General features: G+C 44.3%; 2 protein-coding genes across 2 annotated transcripts; both read right to left on the reverse strand.

Moving 5' to 3' along the window:
• Positions 1–2294: 2294 nt before the first annotated feature.
• Positions 2295–3739, reverse strand: LOC124661387 (vesicle-associated membrane protein 721-like). Its single transcript, XM_047199243.1, has 4 exons — positions 3535–3739; positions 3058–3199; positions 2605–2725; positions 2295–2501 (listed from the first exon to the last, which is right to left on the reverse strand). Exons 1-4 carry the CDS (start codon positions 3737–3739, stop codon positions 2295–2297), a joined length of 675 nt encoding a protein of 224 aa, XP_047055199.1.
• A 568-nt stretch (positions 3740–4307) lies between these two features.
• Positions 4308–9174, reverse strand: LOC124661386 (beta-glucuronosyltransferase GlcAT14B-like). The gene is made up of 4 exons (XM_047199242.1): positions 8601–9174; positions 8453–8528; positions 8248–8363; positions 4308–5124 (listed from the first exon to the last, which is right to left on the reverse strand). Exons 1-4 carry the CDS (start codon positions 9154–9156, stop codon positions 4616–4618), a joined length of 1257 nt encoding a protein of 418 aa, XP_047055198.1. The 5' UTR covers positions 9157–9174; the 3' UTR covers positions 4308–4615.
• Between the last annotated feature and the right edge of the window lie 12247 nt (positions 9175–21421).

Consider the following 21421-nt stretch of genomic DNA (forward strand, 5'->3'; position numbering starts at 1 on the left):
TAATTGGTGACAATGCGCTAAAGAAAACTAGCGATCGGTTTGTGTACGATAAAAGAAAAGAATTTGAATCGGAGTCCACCCGATTTCTATCGATCAATCCTACCATGAAATCCCCGGTGTCGTCTGTCTCTGTCTGCGTACGTGACTTGAAAGCTCTAGCCTCTAGCTTTCCAATATCTATGTGGGAAGGTGGCCCGAACAACGCATATCCAAGAAGCTAGCTTTTCAGAGTTGGCATAAGGAGAACTTCTTTTCTGGTAGCTACCCTCCCCCAGCTTCTCTTAGAAGCTCACCTCCTAAACTTATTTAAATTTATAAATTAGTCAGTCTAATAAATTTATTTAGAAGTTTAAACAAATTTGAGAGAAGCTCACGGAGAGTAGCTTCTAGGAGAAGCCCTTCTAGAGGCCGAAAATAAGTGGCCCTTTTGATCCTTCCTGAATATCGAGAAGATGGATTTGAATCTACTTAGCTTGTATGCCACCACCAAGTGAGATCGACCCGTGCACTTCTCTCCCAAGACGCACTCCCTCACATTTCCATTTCCCAATCTCTTCTTCCCCATCTAAAAAACCCTCTTCTTCCCACAAGAACCCTAGCAGCGCCCACCGCTGCCACTCCGGCCTTGCCCAACCACATCGTCGCCTGACCTACAGATCATAACCTAGTCGTCCTCTCTCGTCCCTCACCACTTCATCTCGCCTTCTCGCTCGGCTGGCCTCTCCTGCACCCGACCCCATCCGTCCAGCCCCTTCTTCTTCTCCAACCTCCCCCCCTTACTTCTCCAACATTTTTTTGAGTGAGAGACTGTGAGCTTATTACTCTTAGAGAGTGATATCCTAGCTGTCTTGGCGGTTGATTCTCCGATGATTTCCTAGTGGAAGATTGTGAAGATGCATGGGCTAGGACTTTGATCTCATCAGAGACATCACCCATGTCATTGAGTATTGGATTGGACAAATCAAAAACTCGGATGAGATCGTCCGTACCTCAACAACTTTCAAAAGTGAACAACCATCCTCATGATGACATTTTATGATATCTGAGATACCAATGTGGTTCGATTGTGACTTGTTATATAACCACTAGGGAGACCTCAATTAATTGAATACTTTCAGATCTGAGGTACTAGGAAGGCCTAGCCGACCACGATCTACCCCTGGGGCTAAGGATGATTTTGCTTCTCGATGAACAATTTGGTCAAATAAGTTATATTTCTGACTCTTCATGACTCGGCTCCGACCCATGATTTTACTCTAACAAGAAATGAGTACTCCAGGATCTCACCTCAAAGCTTTGAAGGCAACAACGCTGGTAGGAGAACTCGGTGTACAAGCTGGGGGAAGAAACTATCTACAGGTGACAACGAGATCTACTACCACGACATCAACATCTTAGGTCCGATCCAGAAGCATTCAGGGGCAACTATCGTGATTATGGGACTCGTGTACCCTCACGAATTTAGAATAAGGCCCATCAGGCCTAGGACCGCCCATCATGAGGACTCATATAGTGTGAGGAACTAGGAGACCTCATTAACTCCAAGTACAATCCAAGACAGGATAACTGCTCCATGATCCTCAGGATCTCATTGTAAACCTACATAGAACAGATCTACTCGTATCTTTGTAGATGCAACCGACTAGACACATTGTTACCCTAGACACCCACCCGTGCATGTAAGCGGCCTCGACACCCCCTGTCGACCCCGCACTTGAGCACAAGGAATACAACTAGCCACAAATAGGAGTAGGGTCTTTACCTTAGGATCATCCTCAGGGGCTGAACCTATATAAACTCTTGTGTCCATGTGCTACCATCGAGATCTTCTAGGTGCATAACCCATCTTCTTTATTGTCAGATTAATCTCCCAATAGTTTGTGAGGAACAAAAACTCATGAGAATGATTGAAAGAAAATGTGTACCCAAATTTCGAAGTAATTTGAATTTAAATTACAAGATACTCCCTTTGTCCCACCGTATAAGACGTTTTGGCAAGTTTAAACAACTTGCAAGGACAGAGGGAGTAGTTAGGGATAGTGTATCTTCAGTTTCCTATCACTGAGATAGGTTGCATCGTGTTTGTTTGTGATCCTTCTTTTCTATAAAAATAAAAAAGTCTAAATTCAATTCTTTTCGTTGATACGTGGTAACCATGGTAATTACCACCATATACCGGTAAAACAAAAAGGTCATTTGGTATCAAAAACCTTGGTAGCATCATCCATATGACACGGCATCCGTACAACGAAGAATGAATCCAACCCTTTTTGTAAAAGTAGACAACTATTTGACTAGTGGCATTTTCCGTGGCAAATCGAGAGTACGATGATGAGGATGAGGGCGACAACGATGCCGAGGACAATGAGCTTGACCTTCATGTTTTGGAACCACATCTTACGCCTTATCCGCGTGCCCTGCTGCCTGAAATCGGCAGCCTGTTCATGCAGCTGCTCTGTCCTGGTGACGAGACCATCGATGTGTTCTCCGCGATCAATAACCTGACAGCAACGTTTTGTTTGAGAGATTATCCATCAATCCTGGGAACTTCTCTTTTCTGGAAATCAGGAGAGTAATTAAGTAAGATGAATTAAGATTGATTACCTTGTCGATATTCTCCATCATGATTCCTTTGACTTCAGAGACCTGGGCTTTGACCTTGGACATCCTGCTCAACTCCTCAGGGTGATCCATGCAGTACTGCATCTGCTCCTTAAGCCTTGGTCTGTTCTTCCCAGCACCAACAATCTTAGTTACAATCAGATGCCATATCTTACATCCTTATTGCTTCATTCACGTTGATTGCAGTAGTGAAATGGAAATAATCAATGTATTTAAGGGAAAATAAACTCATCGGTTTTTAGATTTTTATTTACTGGATAACATTGTATGGGGATGCTGCTATTTGTCAAGGAATGACATGTGCCTATTTAGTACTACCTCACTAAATTACAATTAACGTTTACCTTATACATTAATAAATTTGTTGTCAATGAGATTTAAACCTCAATAGATAGATGTAGTAAGATTTTAAAGACTTCGAAATGTTGGTGTTACCCGAAATCTCTGCTGAGGCTGTTGGCTGCGGCGGTGGCCGCTTTCCCTCCGGCGTATCTCTTGTTGAAATCCTCCTTGATCATCTCCAGGAAAGCCAGAGGGACCTCACGCCCAGCCGCCTCGTTCGCGACGACGCAGAATGCTGCATGGACACAGATTCAGTTGTATGTGTGATATGAACAAAGTTTGGAAAACAGGGCAACAGGAAGAGGCTCTGAATACTGGCATGGACTGAACTTTGTGGAAGAGAATAACGAGGGAGAAGTGGTATGCCTATGGACGATATTCCTCGTCTCCTCGATGACTATGTACCAGTTCATACTGATTATTCATCCTGATCCTACGCAAACGACCTAGTCGGCTAGTCCACTCCACTAAACTGATGCCACTTGTGCAGCAAGAATACTACTTGTACATGTTCGTTGACCTCAGAACAAACTTTGGTGGAGAAGAAGACGCAGGAAGTTAAGATCATACCGTATCCTTGGTGGACGAGGAAGGTGAAGGTGTGTCCGTCGCAGGCGTAGGTGAAGCGGTCGTCGCGGGCGTAGGGGAGCCGCTGCAGACACTGAGCGGCGATGTCCCGGAAGTTGCCCTCGTACACCGTCTGCTCCGCCACTACTGTCGTCCCCCGCGCCACCATCGCATATATCAGCATCTTCTCCTCCCCCTCCCCTGCCATCGATCCCAACTACCACGATCGACGTACAACAAGCACGACGACGAGGAGGAAGAAGATATGATGGAGCTTGACTTGGGAGGGAGGAAGGAAACAAGGCCTGGTGGTGTGTACTATGTTGTCGTCGTTGAAGCAGTTGAGGAACTTGTCGATCATGCACCAACAAAACCCATCCGAGCCGTCCCTTTAACTAGGATTTCCGGCGTTGATTACTACCTTCCTTGGACGACCAGCCTTGTTAGTAGTAGTCATTAGCTGGCCTGGTTACAGCAGACAAACAGCCTTGTTAGTCATTAGTTAGCCGATCAGAGCAGACAAAAACAACATATCCAACTGTCCAAGGAACATTTGGCAAGTAACTGAGAATTCATCTAGGCTAATATCAAATCACCAACCAAGAATCAATAGCACAGGGTGCACTTTTTGTCAGAGCCATAACTGAATAATAACATCAATAATACATGCTTCTACATCAACACATTCCTGCATACTCCATTCGAGCCACTCTCCTAACAGCATGGATTGTTCACAATGGGTCTTAATTCGGCATCCTATTCTCCAAGTAACCATGTAAAAAAATACCACACTTGAAAACATCAGTAACATTTACAAGATGCAGGGGTAAATTAATATACATTGATTACTGAGTTTCCCTCTTCATTTTCATTCCGTGGCGGTCACATATGATAAACCATGTTGTGGCTTCAGTTCTTACAAGTGGGTGACTGATACAACAAACCCTACTTACCCTAGGTGGTCATACAACATTACACCGCACAGCCTGCTACCCGACAAAATGGCGAGCTGCGACCGTGCGTCGCCGGTAGGCAGGAGTCCATGCACACACACACCCCAGTTCTGGGATCAGAACCACATTTTTCACTTGCACTGCCTCGGGTGGAACTTCTCCTCCGACAGGAGCGCTGAGACGAGCCGCTGCAGCCTCACAGCCCCGCGGCCCGGCCGTAGTACGCTGGCGTTTCCGATGACCGAGCACAGGTCGCTCCCGTTCCCCGCACACCAGCCTCCAGGCGTGGGCATTTCCGGGGTAGTGCGGGACAGGATCTCTGCGTCGATCTTGTCCAGCACTGGGTCGTCCGCATGGAACTTGCGGGCGAAGGGAGCATCACTGGCCACCATCCTGTCCAGGTCTTCCAGCGTGAGGTAGTGTGGGTGCTGCTTCGGGGGGTTGTCCCACGAGATGTAGTGCAGGTCATGGTTCACGGTGGTGTTCCTGAACTCCTCAGCATTGCAGACCACAGTGTGGAAGTAGCCCTCAGGCGACGAGATGAAGTTGGAGTAGTACATGAGGACGGTGCGGGGCAGGTTGTCCCAGCCCCATATGCTGTATTCCACGAGCGACCTGGACAGTGCCATCCAGGCTGAACCTGAAACACATTAGAGATTATCAGATGCATCCACACAAATGGAATTTGCTATCTAAGAGCATGATTTATTTCTCAAAGCTAGAAAACTATTATTGGGCTAATCACACTAGTTATGTTTTGCTTGCCAGTTATGTACGAATCCTATGCCCTTCTTCACTGGAAAGGCAGGCTCTCAATCATACATCTTCTAGTTATCTGGTTGAGATGTTGAAACATGGAGTGTCCATATAAATGAAATTTGATATCTAAGAGCATGATTTACTCCTCAAAGCTAGAACACTGCTATTGGACTAATAACACTAGTAATGCTTTGCTTGCCAGTTATGAATCCTATGCCTTGACCTTCTTCGCTGGAAAGGTTAGGCTCTGAATCTTACATCTTCTACTTATTTTTTGAAATGTTGAAACATGGAGTGTCCATATCAGGATGAGAACTATACATGCGAAATTGGGATAGGGATTATCAGGTTGATAAAACATTAAAACAGCACTTTCCTAAATTTTAGAATCAGGTGAGCCTACACGCGCATTTTTGGCTCTCGGGTTTGCCAGAACCCTATTGAATAATAAAATCGAAACAAATACTTAAAAACTAAAACAAATACGGCATAATCTTGCGTGTAGATAATGTATGCAGGTATGAGCATGCCAAGTTTGAACCTAAAACATAAAAGTATATAACCAACACAAAAATGACAACAATATAAGGATTAGACGTATAATAACAAAGTTCCATTTTCACTTTTTTGTGTAGGCCACATACGGTCATATTTTTTCTTGAAAATTTCCACGAGTATGTATCAAGGTGACATGTCCGTGCAGAAATTATTTCAAATCCTTTTGAAACATTTAAATAGCATTTTTCGAATTTTTCAAATCTGGTGTGCCTACACTAGATGCATCTACAAAGATGAAAAATGATATGATATTTAAGAGAAATATTTACTCCTCAAAGGCCCAAAGTAACAAAGTTGGTTTCATATATAGAAGTTCTTGAAACAGACCATTTGTGGGGTTTGAGCGAGGAAGAATAAGTCACTGCCATACTTATTTGTTAGTTGTTACACGATAAATCTAGAATATTTAATTGGACTAATCATGCTAGTAATGTTTTGCTTGCCAGTTAGGAATCCCATGTCTTGAACTTCTACCCTGGAAAGGCAGGCTCTGAATCATACGTTATCTAGTTATCTGGTTGGGATGTTGAACCATGGAGTGTCCGTATCAGGATGAGAACTATTTGAGAAACTGGGATCAAATATCTTCTTGGTCTAGAGACAAGCAGAAAGATGAAATTTTGGGGTTGCTAATAAGAGCATATTCATAATGGGTGTTAAGTGTCAATTAGACCATCAGATCAATTAAAATCTTCCTAAGACATGTATATAAAGGTGCTTAAACCTTTAAGGAAAGAGCAGTGTTATATGTACGATGAATTTTTGTCCGACGCATGTATGATGCACTACATGGCCGTCTGTTTCTGTTGGCTAGAAATCTACCTCCGTTCCGTCGGCGTTTTGTACAAGCTTCGGACAAAGTTTGTCGTACACAGAGCCATTCCGTTAAGGAAAAACAAGACTTTGTTGGCAAGTTTACTAGCACGATTGAAAAACTGAACTGAAGCCAGATGTTACAACTACATTAGTTGTAACTGATATTATTGTCACACAGGAAAGGTATAATTTAAAAAAGGGGGCCTTTTATTATGCTCAAGGCCGTCAAAGGGGCTGTGCGACCTGGGCGACCGCACAGGGACCCCAATTTTTTGGGGCCCCCAAATCACAACGCCCAGGGTTGCCACAGAATTCTCCTGGCAGTTCAGCCCAATGCCTCGGTCAGTATCCAAATAGCAGGCTGATGCTTCCTGTTACAAGCGCGATGCTAGTCCAAAATTCTGAGCCCAACTGAATTCGCATGAGAAAATTCGACAAGAAATGCAAGGTGTTAGCAGGCGAAATGCTACCGAAAATTATTACTGTCTAACTGTTATTCTTGCAACTAATTACAAGTTAAAGACTAGTTTTCAAATGCTGAATTCCTTAGAGGTGGGGGGATTAATATAATAACACAATGAATTAGGACTATAGCACTTGACTTGTAAAAAAAGGACTATAGCACTTGAGAATGATATCTTGGAAAAGCTTAATTATAAATATATCACTGGAGATTTTATTTCAAAAATAGGATGATGCTGTTTAGTAGAATATGAGGTCAGTTAAATGCTACCTTTACTCTTTTAGCATCTATGTCTGATATTTCTAAATATAATACATATTAAAGATACAATAAAGGAAAGTATGTTTTGGTTCTATTAGTTATATAATTTTTTCAAAATTTAGGGCCCCATTTAATATTTCGCACCGGGGCCCCCAAATTTCTGGAGATGGCCCTATTTATGGTATATATGTTTTGTTTTCACCAGAAACAGACAATTGAGCTAGAAAAGCACCCCATTAATTATGCAAGGTTCTGCATCAATAACATATCTGGAATGTAAGTATTCTGGGGTTGCTAATCAGAGCACTTGTAATGGTTGTGCATTAGACCACCACTTCTACTAAAACCTTCAAAAGGTGCTTGAACCTTTAAGGGAAAAACAAGACATTTATGGCAAGTTCACTAACACAGTTAAATATCAGAAGTGAAACTAAATGTTATACTAACATTCAAATAGATGTAACTGAAATTATTGTCAGACACAAAAGGTAAATTTTTGTACACGGAGAGTTTTACCATTTTATGCTATATTTGTATGTTTTCACCAAAAACAGGCAATTAAGCTAGAAAAGGAACACATTTATTATGCATAATTAATGTGTTCCTTTTCTAGCTTAATTGCATGTTCTGTATCTCAGGGATACTTTGAAGATCCTATTATAGTAATACATCAATTTCAGTCGGTGAAACGGTCACCGTGGTTTGTATGGTCAGCGTATACTTATGTACTATCAAATATGGCATAAATCAATGAGCATATATATTAGTTTCAAAGCAATCAGATGCATGGAAAATCAAACAGACATTTCTTTGCTAACCCTACTATGCTAATAATTGCGCTAGGCTGCTAGACCAACCAAAAACAGCCAACTGATCAACCAAAAGTAATGCCCTTACTATAATTACCAGTGAAGAGTTTGAAGGCTGTTGGCACACTGCGGCGCTGCGGTATCCAAAACACGTCCGCCTTCTTCTTCATATAGAGCCCTGGGTCTATGATGACTGGCTTCGCCCTCTGAAACCTACACAGATTAACACACAAATCAATAAGTTCTGATGCAATCGGTCTGCAGTATGAACAATCGGAAGAGAAGCTATGAGAGACGCTCACTCCTTCCATCCAATGTTGCTCGTGTGGTCGATGAAGTTGAGATCACGCGGCAGCTTGGAAAAGACATGTATCAGATCTGCAGCAAAAAAACTCAAAAAGGTCAGATGCATTCTAGTATGGTCGATGAGGTTGAGAACTCGGCAGCCACCATCCTGGGTGACGAGCGGGTAGTCGGAGGCGGAGAGGTTGATGAACCAGTCCCAGTCGGAGCCGCCGGCGCCGGCGTGGCCCCAGAGAAGGGCGGCGGCGGCGTGGAGGGTGCTCGCGACCATGGTGGGCCCGCGGTAGGTGACGAGGTTGGCCCGCTCGACGACGCGCACGTTTCCGGCGGCGGCGATGACGGGGTGCGCGGCGAGCCCCGCGGCCAGGTCCCGGCGGTCGGCGTCCGGCGCCTCGGCATCCAGGTGCAGGATGTAGAGGTTCCTGGGGTGGTAGAGCGCGAGGAGAACGCGGCGGAGCGCGGAGGCGTCCCTGGCGGATCCGGATATGAGGTAGGCGATGCGGGGGAGGGAATCGCCGGCGGCTGATGGCGGGGTCGGGGCGAGCTTGTGCTCCACGACGAGGGTCCGGGAGGGCGAGGCGGAGGGGAAGGGGAAAGGGACGGTGGTGAGGAGGACGAGGAGAAAGAGAGAGAGCGCGGAGCCGGCGGCGAGAGGGAGCAGCCACCGGCGGTCCACGGCGACGGAGAGGACGATGGGCTTCATCGCCGGTGGGGGTGAGCTCAACTAGGAAAAATGCAGACTTTCACCGGTACAGATTTAATTAACGCGGTAACCTCACAATAGCCGGGTTTCTTTCTACAAACAGTTCATTCCACGGTTAGATTTTGAATTTTTCTTTTCTTATTAGTATTTTTTTCTGAAAAGGGAAACATAGATCCGCCTCGACACGGAAATTAGTAGCCCAACCTGACACTGCGCGAATTTTTAAAAATAATACATTTTTTTATTAATTTCCGGTAATATTACGTGTTCTGAAGAAATTCCAAAAATATAACCTCATTGGTCACCCGGTGGCCAATCGGCAGGGCGTGCGCCGAGAGGGCCATCGGCTAGTCTGTCGCCTGGCCGTGCGACAGATGGCAGGGTCTGTCGGTTAGCCGGCGGCTGATCGGCGGAGCAGCGGCCGACGACAGCATATACTCGGTGTGGAGGCAGCCGATCGGCTTGCTAGCAACCATCGTCTGCATCGACTCTCTTAGCCTGCTGTTTAGTGGGCTTCCCGCCATTTTCTCTCACCTCCCCCGCCAACCGTTTTCCGTCAGCCCTAATTCTTCCCTGCCAATCGTTTTCCCGCCAACCCTTATTCCTCCTTGATTTCCCACCAATTTATCTCGTCGCCCCCTATAAAAACCGAACCACCGGTTAATTTGAAAGCACAAATATTTCTCTCCCAAGTTTCTTCTATCAGCAAGTCTTTGCTATCATGAGTGTGCCTTTCTCGGAAGAAGGATGCAAGCTTGCACCCATGGTTCGACCTGAGCGTTGTTGGTGTGGCGATCTGACAAAGGTGAAGGAAGCTGAAGATTTCTCTAATAAGTTTGGCATTAAGTTCTTTATGTGTGAGAACTATGATCACGAAGCACCGGCAAGCTCGGCTTACCTGAGGCCTCCGGTATGTTGTAAGCAAGAGGAATAGACATATTGTTCGTTTCTTTTATCTTTGAAGTAACGTTCTTATTTTTCGTGTAGTCTCCTCCACCACTTTGTATATGGTACCACTGGATTGACAAAGAGCAGCTTGAGTGGGTGGCCAAAGAGACTGAGGAAAGGCATCATCATGCTTGGGCCGACCTCAAGGCGAATGAGGCAGAGGAGGTTGCTGCAAAGTTGAAAACGGTGCGAGAGAGATGGGTGCAGAAGCATCGTGAGGAGCAACGAGGGTGGCTTGATGACCGGGGGAAGATAATAAATGCCGAGAAGGCGAGGTTAGAGGAGAAGGTACGTGAGGTGGAGAGGTTGTGGAAGAGATAAATAGCTGCTCAGGTGAAGGCAGCGGAAAAACGTGGTGACAAGACTAGAAAATGGCCACGCTGGACTCCGGACCACTAGATTATAGTTCTCGTGTAGTTGTGTATCTTAATTTAAGTTGTTTCTATTTTAATTTCAGTTGTAGTGTACCGATGTAACTTAATTTCAGTTGTAGTTACCTTTGTATCTTAATTTGAAGTGAATTGTACCGCTCTATCATTTCCCGCCAATATCTTCTAGCCCAAATCTTGCCGCCTAATTTTCCCGCCATTTATCTTCGGCCCAATTTTCTTGCCATTTATCTCCCGCACACGTGCTCCCGCTGAAACTCTTCCCTTATCAGCCTATAAAACCCCCACATCGTTTCGTTTTAGACTAGTGTGCTCTCTCCAAGATGAATCCCCCAGATAAAAATCCCCCACACCTTTTCAAAGAATGGATGGCCAAGCCTCTTCTAGAGAGTGCCCACTTAGTTATAAGGGAGAGTAAGATAGACACATTCGAGGAGTTCATCAGTAGCGACGCCTTACTCACTAAGGTGGTTAGGGAATTTGAGCGTTGATCTGTTCGAATTCCACTCGATAAGATGCCTACTCGTAGCCCCAGGAAAATAAGGTGTGAGATTATTAGGTTGAATGAGAAGTGGAAGAGGAGAAAAGCAGCAGCTTTTGGAACATCTATTCTGCTGGGTCGATGAGAGCAAGGAGGACAATGATATCTTCATGCCGAGCAGCAAGGTCAAGAGCGCTTCTTCTTCGAAGGGCAAGAGTGTTGCTTCTTCGAAGGGCAAGAGTGTTGCCTCCTCAAAGGGAAAAAATGTTGCACTGCCGAGCGTGGACTTTGACGACAATGACTTCATGCCTAGCAGCCAAGGGAAAGAGCACTGCTTCTTCTAAGGGCAAGAGTGTTGCCTCCTCGAACGGCAAGAGTGTTGCACTGCATAGCGTCGACTTCGACAACGACTTCATGCCTAGCAGCATGGGAAAGAGAGATGCATCGACGAAGGGCAAGAGCAAGGGCATGTAATATTTATTTCATGTTGTATCTTAATTATTCTTAGTGATGTTGTATCTTCATTTTAGTTGTATCTTAATTGTTGAGGTTAATTTAGAAATTAAACTTAAGGCGAAATGATAGTAATATGTCTCTCACAAATGTCTGATACCTAGGTCATACATAGATAGATGTCTCATACATAGGTCATACATAGATACACGTTTGATACATAAATTGTACATCAGCCATGGCGTCTGGGCTATCGTGCTGGTGGTGTAGGACGCGGTGTCCACCCGAACCTGTTTGGGGCTCTAATGTTACGAGTAGGGATCCAGGATCCAGAGTCGGGGTCGTACTACGTCTCCTGTGTGGAGTCTGATGGAGGAGTCTGCATAATGCTCCAGGTTTGCTGTGTGATGTAATCATCCATGTTCTCAACATCGTGATCAGCTGCTCCCCACGTACCTCCTGACGTAGTGTGTTGCGTGTAGCATGTGGCATGAAACATAAGTCATGTCGAATTACACAGTGTGTATCTAGTATGGAACATAGTAGATGGAACAATAGATACTTATTGCTTGATGGAGCTCCTCCCATTTAAGGAGTCTGCTGGTTATGCAGTAGTCGAAAGCAGCATGATGTTGCTGCGAAGGTTTCTACTGCTGAGAAGCGTCGAAATGAGACTGTTGCTGCCACGATGAACCTTCAACATACTCGAGGTAAGCTTGCAAGCATTGCACGAACCTCGGTACGTACTCGCTAGAACCGCGGAATCCCAACTCCTCGGTGTGACATCATCGGTGATTGTTGCATCTGTGATCTCCTAAGCAATGGGGATCTAGCGCCTACTAATAGTGGTTGATGGTTCTCTGTAAACATCACCTTCCCGAGAATCCACAAAAGATACGCCTCGAGGCTCCCGATGATCTATGACTCAGTCATCGGTTCTGTGAATTGTCCAACCTTCATTAATGAAACAAAAAAGATGTTAGTACACTGATAACAATGCATGGTAAGACTACGTGACAACAATATTGATGCATGTAAAATGCATACATGAACTTTGTAGTTTATTGTGTCAAAATCATTATTATTATGTAGCTTTATTATATTTATTGGTACTAAACTATTAATGGTTGCAAAAGCGCACAAGTTCTTGTTATGTACTTTGTTGTGTAGGAAATAGGCAAATATGAAAGGAAACATGTCATTTTGGTGAAATTGGGCATTTTCCGGAATTTGTCACTCCAGAACTTTTTTCAAAGATTGCCACGGTAGACTCCGAAGACAGTGTCAAATGAAAATGTGCCAATCCACAAAGTTGTGGGAATTGTATGGGCTTAATTTTAGATATAAAATTCACACCCAACCGGAGTCCGTATGCCCCAGATTTTCTTGAATTACTGAAGCAGTTTCAGGATTCCAAAAATTGGTGGCGTGATTGACACAAACTCTTCCCATACTTGATGGATTAGGACAAGCTACGACTTTATGGGATCATAGAGGATGGAGGGGAGTCCTAGGAAGGTTCGAGAGGTTCCCAAGAGCCCTTCCATCCTATATATGGTCAAGATTGCATCTCCACCTCTATATATTGAGGGAACCCTACTTTTGGAGGAGGCACCATTATCACGAATTTCCTCCCCCTTGGCATCCGCCAAGGGGATAAGCTCCTCAAGATCAGCACCATGGCCAAGGAAGAAGGACGACCAAGGGGCCGCTGCCCCCTCGAGCAGTCGCCGCCGCCCCCCTTGGGCGCCATGCCGACGCCCATCACCATCTCATCTACGTGCTGCTCTTCATCACCAATGTCTTCATCAACATCTTCATCAACACCTACAACAACATCCTCATCTACCCCTTTGTAATCTCTTGGAAAACATGATGTGCATTGCAATCTATCACTTCCCCATGGTATTTTGTACCTCTATGCCTATGTTTGAGTAGTGACTTCTTCTTGGCAATTGTGATATAGTTTGTTGTTGATTGCATACAATTATATGTTATCTTCTATGATGATATTGTTGAATTAGAATTCTCCAGAGTTCGGAGGCCATAATCGCAAAGAAATATCCCCTGCCAAATATCAGAAATCAATAAAAGTAGTTCAGGTGCACAACGATCTCAAAATATCTTCATCTTTTAGGAAAGTCATTATTTTTGGAAAATAAAAGCGTGCAATGAAAGATTTGGAAGAAACGGAGGACCGAAGGGGGAAAGAGTCTAGGTGGTGCTCCCCTCTGTTAGGCACGCCACGATGGCTCTTTCGCCCCTCTGAAGTTCGGTTCGCCCCCATTTCAACTCCAACGCTTCGTCTTACCCTAAAAATCGTCAATATATACCCCTCTCTGCCGACCTAATCTCGCATCGTGTCTTTTTGAGCGAGCATTATTTTATGTCCCTGTATTTTAGATCTCTCTCCATCAAAAACCTTCGCCATGTTCTCTGGAGACTCCTACCAATGCTCCTCCATGCAAGAAGATGATGAGCTTGATGGGTTCAGCCCCACATACATTTGGAGGAGGAGCAAGAAGAGAAAGGACTACTCCGACGTGGAAGAAGAAGATGATGATGAGGGCGAACAAGAAGAAGAAGATGACAAGGACGGAGAGGAGGAAGAAGAAGATCACAAGCACATCACCAATGATGAACACAAGGGGAAGCTTCATCCTCCTCATGTACCCCTTGCTGTAGTGAGGGTGATACCACCTCCTAAGAAGATGAGTCAAACTGATCACATGAACACTGGAGGAAAAGATCCTAGACACTGTCTTGCTTCTAGAAATCCTGTTATTAATCTTCTTCGTTGGGAATGCATGAGAGTTCCGGCCAAGGATCTCCTAGGAGAGTGGGATCATCGTCCCCCCAAGAGGAAGGAGAGAGAATCAACCCCGGAGTGGAAACCTAGGAAGGAGAAGATTGAATGGAAGCTTTGGGAAGATCTTGCTAAGTATACTATATAAGCAAGGTAAGCCTATGACCTCATGATGAGCCTGCTCAAAGTTCTCCAGAACCATGATGATCCGAAAGGGCAAGAAAAGAGAAGAAGAAATAAGATCTACATCAATACTCATGCTTGGGTGGAGTTTTATCCAGTCTTTTATGCTTTTTAGTTTATCATATTGCTTTTAGTCGTGATCTTTAGGTCGGTTTTGCTTTTATCTAGTAGTTAGCAATTTTATCGTAGCTTGGAAAGCTCTTAGAGCATTATCATTTATCCTTGGTTGAGTGGTTTTTGAATAAAGTATGAAGTATGGTGTCATCCATGATTCTTTTGTTTGGAGATTTATGGGTAACACCCATGCAGATGTGCTCCTTGTATCTAGAAGTTTTAGCTACATCTTGTCTTAAATTAGATTAACTTGAGTGTGTTGGACAAGCATAGAAATTCTCAAACAAACAAAAACTTGCAACAAAGGAAAGATCCATGCAAGTGATGTTTACAGACGAAGAAAAAAGAATACCATGAATTTCGGGTAGAGATATGGTTTTGTAGAACAAATATATAGTTAGAAAGAGATGATGACAGGGGGACATGAGATACATTTGTACTACTTAGTAATCCACGAGTAAACTGAGGGTCATTGATATTTCAATAAATATGCTCTATAGAAAAGTGTATGAAAGGTAGGCACCCGAGGATTGGGTTAGCCGTGGAAAGTGAAAGACAAAGGTTGAGTAGAGCATATGGCATGATTGAAAGATCCATGAATAAGCTTTATACTGGTGACTAAGAGGCAAGGCCGTTAAGTGATTCCATTTAAAAGATGGTGAAAGTGTTTGACAAAGTCGAACTTCATGTCTATCTTGTTGTTTAATAAACTCTGTTCTTTTAACTAGTTGTTCTATGAGAGTTTATCTTCATTGCAAAGGCAAGATTAAAATCAAAGAGAGTAAGGTAAAAAGCAATGCAAAGCAATATCCAAGAGAATAAGACAAATTTGAGACATGTTCAATTATCCAACATGCAATGGTTAGTTTTGTTCAAAAGCAAGGGGTAGTTGCTAGAACTCCTATTTTATGTACCCCACTTTGTATGGTTGTTAATTCATTAATCTTTGAAGACAAGTGAATATGCATAAGTTGAAGATGTCATGCTTGTATTCTATTATCAACCATAAGCTCATTGATACATGATATGATCTATTAGCTTATTTGCTCGAGGATGAGCAAAGGTTTAAGTTTGGGATCAATATAATGACTTATAAGATTAGTTTTGAATGATATTTGCCATGATCCATCTTTTTTATGCATTTTAGTTAATTTATCAGACTTTCCTACAAAGTCCCTTCCATTGTTGGTATTTAATTTCTGTGAGACAGAAAAGCTCTTTTTTCGTATTTTGTTGTTTCAGGGACCTTATGGACGCCTAAAAATTAAAGGAAAATATCTGATCAGTTTTTCATCAAGAGAAAGACCGTGGGTCCAAAAAGCATGAGTGGGAAGCCACGAGGGCCAAACGAGACCAGGTGGTCTGCCCCCCTCAGCTGGGCGCGCCACCCAGACCTGTTTGGGGCTTGAGCGTCGTCTCGACCCCTCCTTCTACAGACGCCTCCATCTCGCTAGTAAACCTACGCCATATTTTTTCCAAGATTTAGAGAGGCGGCGGAGGGAAAATCCTCTCCTACTCCGGGAGAGGGAAGATCCTGCAGCACCGGAGCCTCCGGTGAGGGGGAAATCGATGTTATCGTCATCACCACTCCTCCTTGGCGTACGGGGAGGCCTCTCCATCAACATCTTCATCAACACCATCATCATCACCATCTCCATCTCCAAGATCCACTTCATCCCCTCATAGTTTGTGATTGATTGAACCCCAGATATTGTTTAAGTGCTATTTGCATGTTTGTGATTGGTAACTTGTATTTATTTGGTGGAGATATTATACTTTCATATTGTGTTGTAATCCATATGCCTCTGATCCATATCATGGTTGGTACTTGTGAGTAGATCCCCATGTTCCTGAGGGCATAGGACGAATTGGCCATAGTTTCCATATAATATGCAATGAGTATTTGGTTAAGTTTTAATCTTTTATGCGGTTCTATGATGGTTCTATGCGAACGTTGACTGCATATTACTTCACCTATGTGGGCACATATGGCTACTGTTTGATGTAATGATGAGGGTTGGAAGGTACAGAATGACAGAAACCACCTTCCAATACTTTGAGTTGGATTAGAGGGGTTTATGTCGGGGCCAATGAACTAACACTTCTATGGTGGGACATTTATGTCATAATGATTTCTATACTTTCTCATGAAATTTCTCTACGACCCGTCATAAGTGGTGCATTTGCTCATATCTATGGATGCACCTAATTTAGGCTCCGCCCTGAATGAATGAAACTTGACAAGATATTCACCATATTGTGTAGAAATCTAATGCTAAGTAAATCCATGCCGCCCTTGGGAACGCTTGTCCCATATAAGTACACACACTTGAGCTTGTCCTCCTGCTGCATAGAGCATTAGGCTTTCTCTCATTGAGAGCATTTATTTATTGCTATTTCGTTTGTTTCAGTACTTTATTTTATTGCAAACTACAAACTCAAAATACCAAAATCACTGCACGCTTTAATTGTTTTACTTGTCGAACTTACTAACCAATACCTTCAGCTCCCCGTGGGTTCGACATCCTTTCATATTGAAAAGTATTACAATTGTTCTCTTGGAGCCATCACACTCTAAGATAGGTTCATGAATCCTCATGGCTTGGGTGGAAGTGCCGTGTTGCTTGTGCGACAACTTTGTCGGCCTGGTCGACGCGTCCAAATGGGGGTGGTCGCACTTTTACGTAGGGGCGGCGGCCCGGATGAGTTGGTGTGATGACTGTGATCTGCATGCGGCTGCCTGATGAGTGCAATTTTGAAGCATATTTATCTTAAGTTTTTTACATATGTAGTGATAGGATTTTGGTATTTTACGACGCTTGCGCACACCTAAATGATATGTTCATCAATATCTTAATAGTTTAAAGTAATAAAAGTCATCTAAATGGTTGTCCATGCACCTGGGTGAAGAGGCAACGCGAGAGGAAACTCCAGAAGCTTTAACGACTGTTGGTACGGGCAGGGCCCACCCATACCTTGTAGCACCACCTCCGCTTCGTCAAATATTTTCACCACGCGAAGACGGATCCGACCTTAAGAGACACCACATCTCACAGAAACCTCACCTCCGAAAAGGATTTGGAGGGGGAACTTGAAGAATCTAGGGTATCATCCTCGCTGCTACACAGATCGTTGGAGGCCAAGGCATCATTCCCATAATCATCAACCGATGTATCTTCATCATCATCATCACCATTCTCATCTCGTTCACTCTCATGCATACTATTTTAATTCCAATTGCTATTGTGGATTTGCACTTGTACTCATCCATACATTCATATTCATTCCATACGCCTATGATGATGTTGTTGATTGCTTCCATGAGTAAGTAGTTTACCTTGTTTTGGGGTAGATGGAGAAACCCTAGCAATATTATGATATAAGCTAAAGATAATGATTTATAACTTTGGTTCATGATTCTGTGTTGGTTTTCTCTCTATATATTGTATGAAGTCGACCATGTAATATTTTCCTTTGGTACTAGATAGGGAATTACCTTTGAACATGTGGTAGTATATACGGTGCTAAGTGATATAACATGTCGGTGCACTATTCATATGGTCAAGGGGGAAAAAGAGAGATTCACTAAGCTCATATCAATATGTATGGAGAAACCCTTAATTGTGAGGGATCGGGGTAGCTTGCTTACGATCATTGCAGTGGTTATTCAGGATGAAATATGGCTTGTCTGTGATCATTTTTTATGAAGCTCTCCCCACACATGTTGTGAAGAAAGGCATAGATTTATCCTAATCATATTTAATACCAATGCTAGAGCTAGATCCTACATTTCTGAGGACATTTCATCTTACTATAGTTTAATTTTTATTTACACCATGATTGTCTTTATGTTTACTTTACTTGTCAGCATTACTTTACACACAAAGTAACTCTACTTAAAACACTCTTACTTAGGATCAAGGACAGCTTTCAAGTATCCTTTGATAGATAGTGACGAGGGTGCATAAAGATCTTAAGAAAATAGCTCTGCATGGTTCAATACTCTTACTTTTGAAACTAGCTAGCTACAATATACAAGTGCACTTGCAGTCATCACTGGCCTAGGTAGTTTGGGTTGCGGGTTGTCAGTTCGTGCAGCATTGCAGCTCGAGAGCGAGCGACCGTATGTCAGGGAGGCGGCCCCGAAAGTAGGTGATCTTGGTTGATCCCGCTGGTCATGGCGGAGTGGCGGCAATTAGGAGTGGCGGCAATTAGGAGCGGCAGCTCCGAGTGTTCGACAACCTCGAGGGGTTTGGCCTTGTGTGGTGTGGGTGTGGAGGTGCCTCTCGATGTTGGTTGGCAGCATATCGGGCTTCACTTATGGTGTACGAACTTGTGGATGTATTCTTCTTCACCTTTGTGGGAGCGTCCTAGATTTGCTCCTCGCATTACATACATGGCTCCTGCTCTTCGGTAGAGGTGTGAGCTAGTTTGGCTAGTTTGGTGGAGCGGTTTGCGTCCTTTTGTGGCCTCCGATGTGCCGTCAACAAGAGTGGGCACGACCCTGTTGTTTTAGTGTTTGGGTGACCTTGGTGTAGTTTGTACCAATTTTTTCCCGGTTTTCATCTAATTAACTGGACACTTTTTCCTTAATTAATGGATAAGATATTTTTTTGCCTTTGTTTTAAAAAACTACCAAAATAATAAATAAGAATGTGTATTTTATTTTTTGAGAATACACCATGAAAGGCGCATTAATCATATAGAAGAAGAGGCTAAGACAACTGAGACAACACCAAGAAGTATACAAATCCACACCCCACACGAGACATTGCCGAGCTGCAAACAACACACCCTCTACAAGCTCGACGATGAACTACTCATCTTTCCCAACATCCTTCCACGAATGTCGAGGAGAAGGGAACACGTGGTTCTGGATCGCGTCACAAACCGAGGACACCACCGAAGCTCGACCTCAACTCCAAGGCAACCCGGACCAATGTACCTTCCTTCAGGCGCCTAGAGGGATTCGGCGAGAAGAAGGTAGGGTCTTGATATACTCGGGGAAGACGTCAACCACGATGCGTCTTCCATGCGCCCCTGAAGCCAACGCCTTGGGCGGCGGCCAACACTTGCAACACCACACGCCCCCAGTCTCCGAATGTCGCATCAGCCCTCCCAGTGGCCTTGACGACGTCTTCAACAAGATAACGACATCGTGGCGCCGCCTCCGCCTGGTCCAATAGACGGGACCTAGGGTTTCCCTGGGCCAGTGAGAAGGGGGAAGGCAAGGTGAAGCCCATGAGCACGCCTCCAAGAAGGTAACGGCGCCCACAGATGTCGATGTGTTCAGCATCAGACAACGCCAAGCAGGGCTTTCCCCCCGACCATACACCACCACCCCGAAGCAGCCAGAGCACGTGGGGGACGAGGATGAAAGCCATCGGCTTTAGCCACAACCATCCAGAGGAGAGGAACACCGAGGTTGGAGAAGGCCGTGCCCACCACCTACATCACCACGCCACAGCCACCGGCCAGATCAGGGTCTTAATTCTGCATCCGCCGTCGGGCTCTCGGCCGCCAACCGTGCAGCTGATAGCACCACCACGGTGCCAGATAGCAACAACAACAGCTAGCGCCGCCACGGCGCCGCAGTACCACCCTAGCCCCACAGGCCCGCCCTAGGACCACGACACCGCGCCGCCGCCAAATAAACACCGAGAAATGCCACCGCCCGCGCGAGGAAGGGGGCCCGTGCCCGGGGATAAGGTCCCCGCCGTCGCACAGGCTTCGCCCGACGGGTCCTTCGGCGGCGGCGAGTGGCAGGAGAGGGGAGGGGGTCTTGGGCTGGCGGCGCGGTTGCCTCCCTAACCCTAGGCAAAGCGAAGAGTTTTTCTGCCTTGCTGTTCGTTCCAAGAATGTGTATTTTATATGGGAAAATAGTAAGCCTCGTACGGTGCTTTCCTCTGCAGCTCATTAATGTCACCAGCTGATCCTGGTGAACCAAAAAAGAATGTCAAACCTTCAAATCTCAATATGCTACAACCCTACAACAGTGGCACCTCTTTCCTTGTTCATAGCCATCGTCCATACATCTCCTCGACATTATAGGACGACTGGGGAGAAGCCTGCTCGGCAGACGCTCATTGCTGATTCGCTCTCACTGTCTCACAGGTCATTCCGGGTATAAACAGAAGTTAGGATTTGCGGCGTGGACCTTGTTGAGCGTGATCTGATAAAGGGCAATGCGGTCCATCAGTCCATGACCGTCAAGTTCACAAGGCAATTATCTATCCTCTACAATGACAATTCTCATTGACTCTTTGTCTTGTTATCTTCAGAAAAATGTTTTCCACTGTGACAAAAGAACATACGGAAGATCCTCACTCATCATGTATTATTTTAGTAGCAACCGAAACAAGTCGCTCCTAATTATTGGTGTAAACTTTCATAAGTCCTAACCTGACATAATTAGCCGTGTCGTCCATGGTTGATCTCGTCTCTATGAGATCCTATTAATACGTACGCATGCGCGTTTGCGCACTTGTCTTATCTTCATGAGAGACGACAATATATAAGTGCGTTATTCACCGTTTCTATATTGTTATTGCATGTAATACATAGCAACAAGTTAGCTAGATGATGTCACCTATCGATAATAAGTTTCATTGATTTAGTACAAAATTATACTAAACCAGCGATACTTAATACAGATTGGAGAGAGTACTTATTTAACTATATGACTAACATGAAAGTTGACTTTGTAAAGTAGGAGGAATTTCGTACAAGGTACAAGTTCTTGTGTCACCCTTGTCATTTTGAGTGTCATATTCTGCCATCTTGGTTAGAATAATGCAAGCACGGTAGAAGATTCAAAGTTTACAAACTTTTACAACAAATTAATTAAGTATAAATAATCACAATGCATACTATGCATTTTTATAACAAAAA

This window comes from Lolium rigidum, chromosome 6, assembly GCF_022539505.1.
Source record: "Lolium rigidum isolate FL_2022 chromosome 6, APGP_CSIRO_Lrig_0.1, whole genome shotgun sequence".
Lineage (NCBI taxonomy): Eukaryota > Viridiplantae > Streptophyta > Magnoliopsida > Poales > Poaceae > Lolium > Lolium rigidum.

Coding starts and splice junctions, on each gene's coding strand:
- LOC124661386 (XM_047199242.1), bottom strand. CDS start 9,156: ATGAAGCCCATCGTCCTCTCCGTCGCCGTGGACCGCCGGTGGCTGCTC. Junction 8,529..8,600: donor CCCGCTCGTCACCCAGGATG/GTGGCTGCCGAG, acceptor TTTTTGCTGCAG/ATCTGATACATGTCTTTTCC. Junction 5,125..8,247: donor AGCCTTCAAACTCTTCACTG/GTAATTATAGTA, acceptor AATGTGTTTCAG/GTTCAGCCTGGATGGCACTG.
- LOC124661387 (XM_047199243.1), bottom strand. CDS start 3,739: ATGGCAGGGGAGGGGGAGGAGAAGATGCTGATATATGCGATGGTGGCG. Junction 2,726..3,057: donor AGCCTCAGCAGAGATTTCGG/GTAACACCAACA, acceptor TGGGAAGAACAG/ACCAAGGCTTAAGGAGCAGA. Junction 2,502..2,604: donor TGATGGAGAATATCGACAAG/GTAATCAATCTT, acceptor CGTTGCTGTCAG/GTTATTGATCGCGGAGAACA.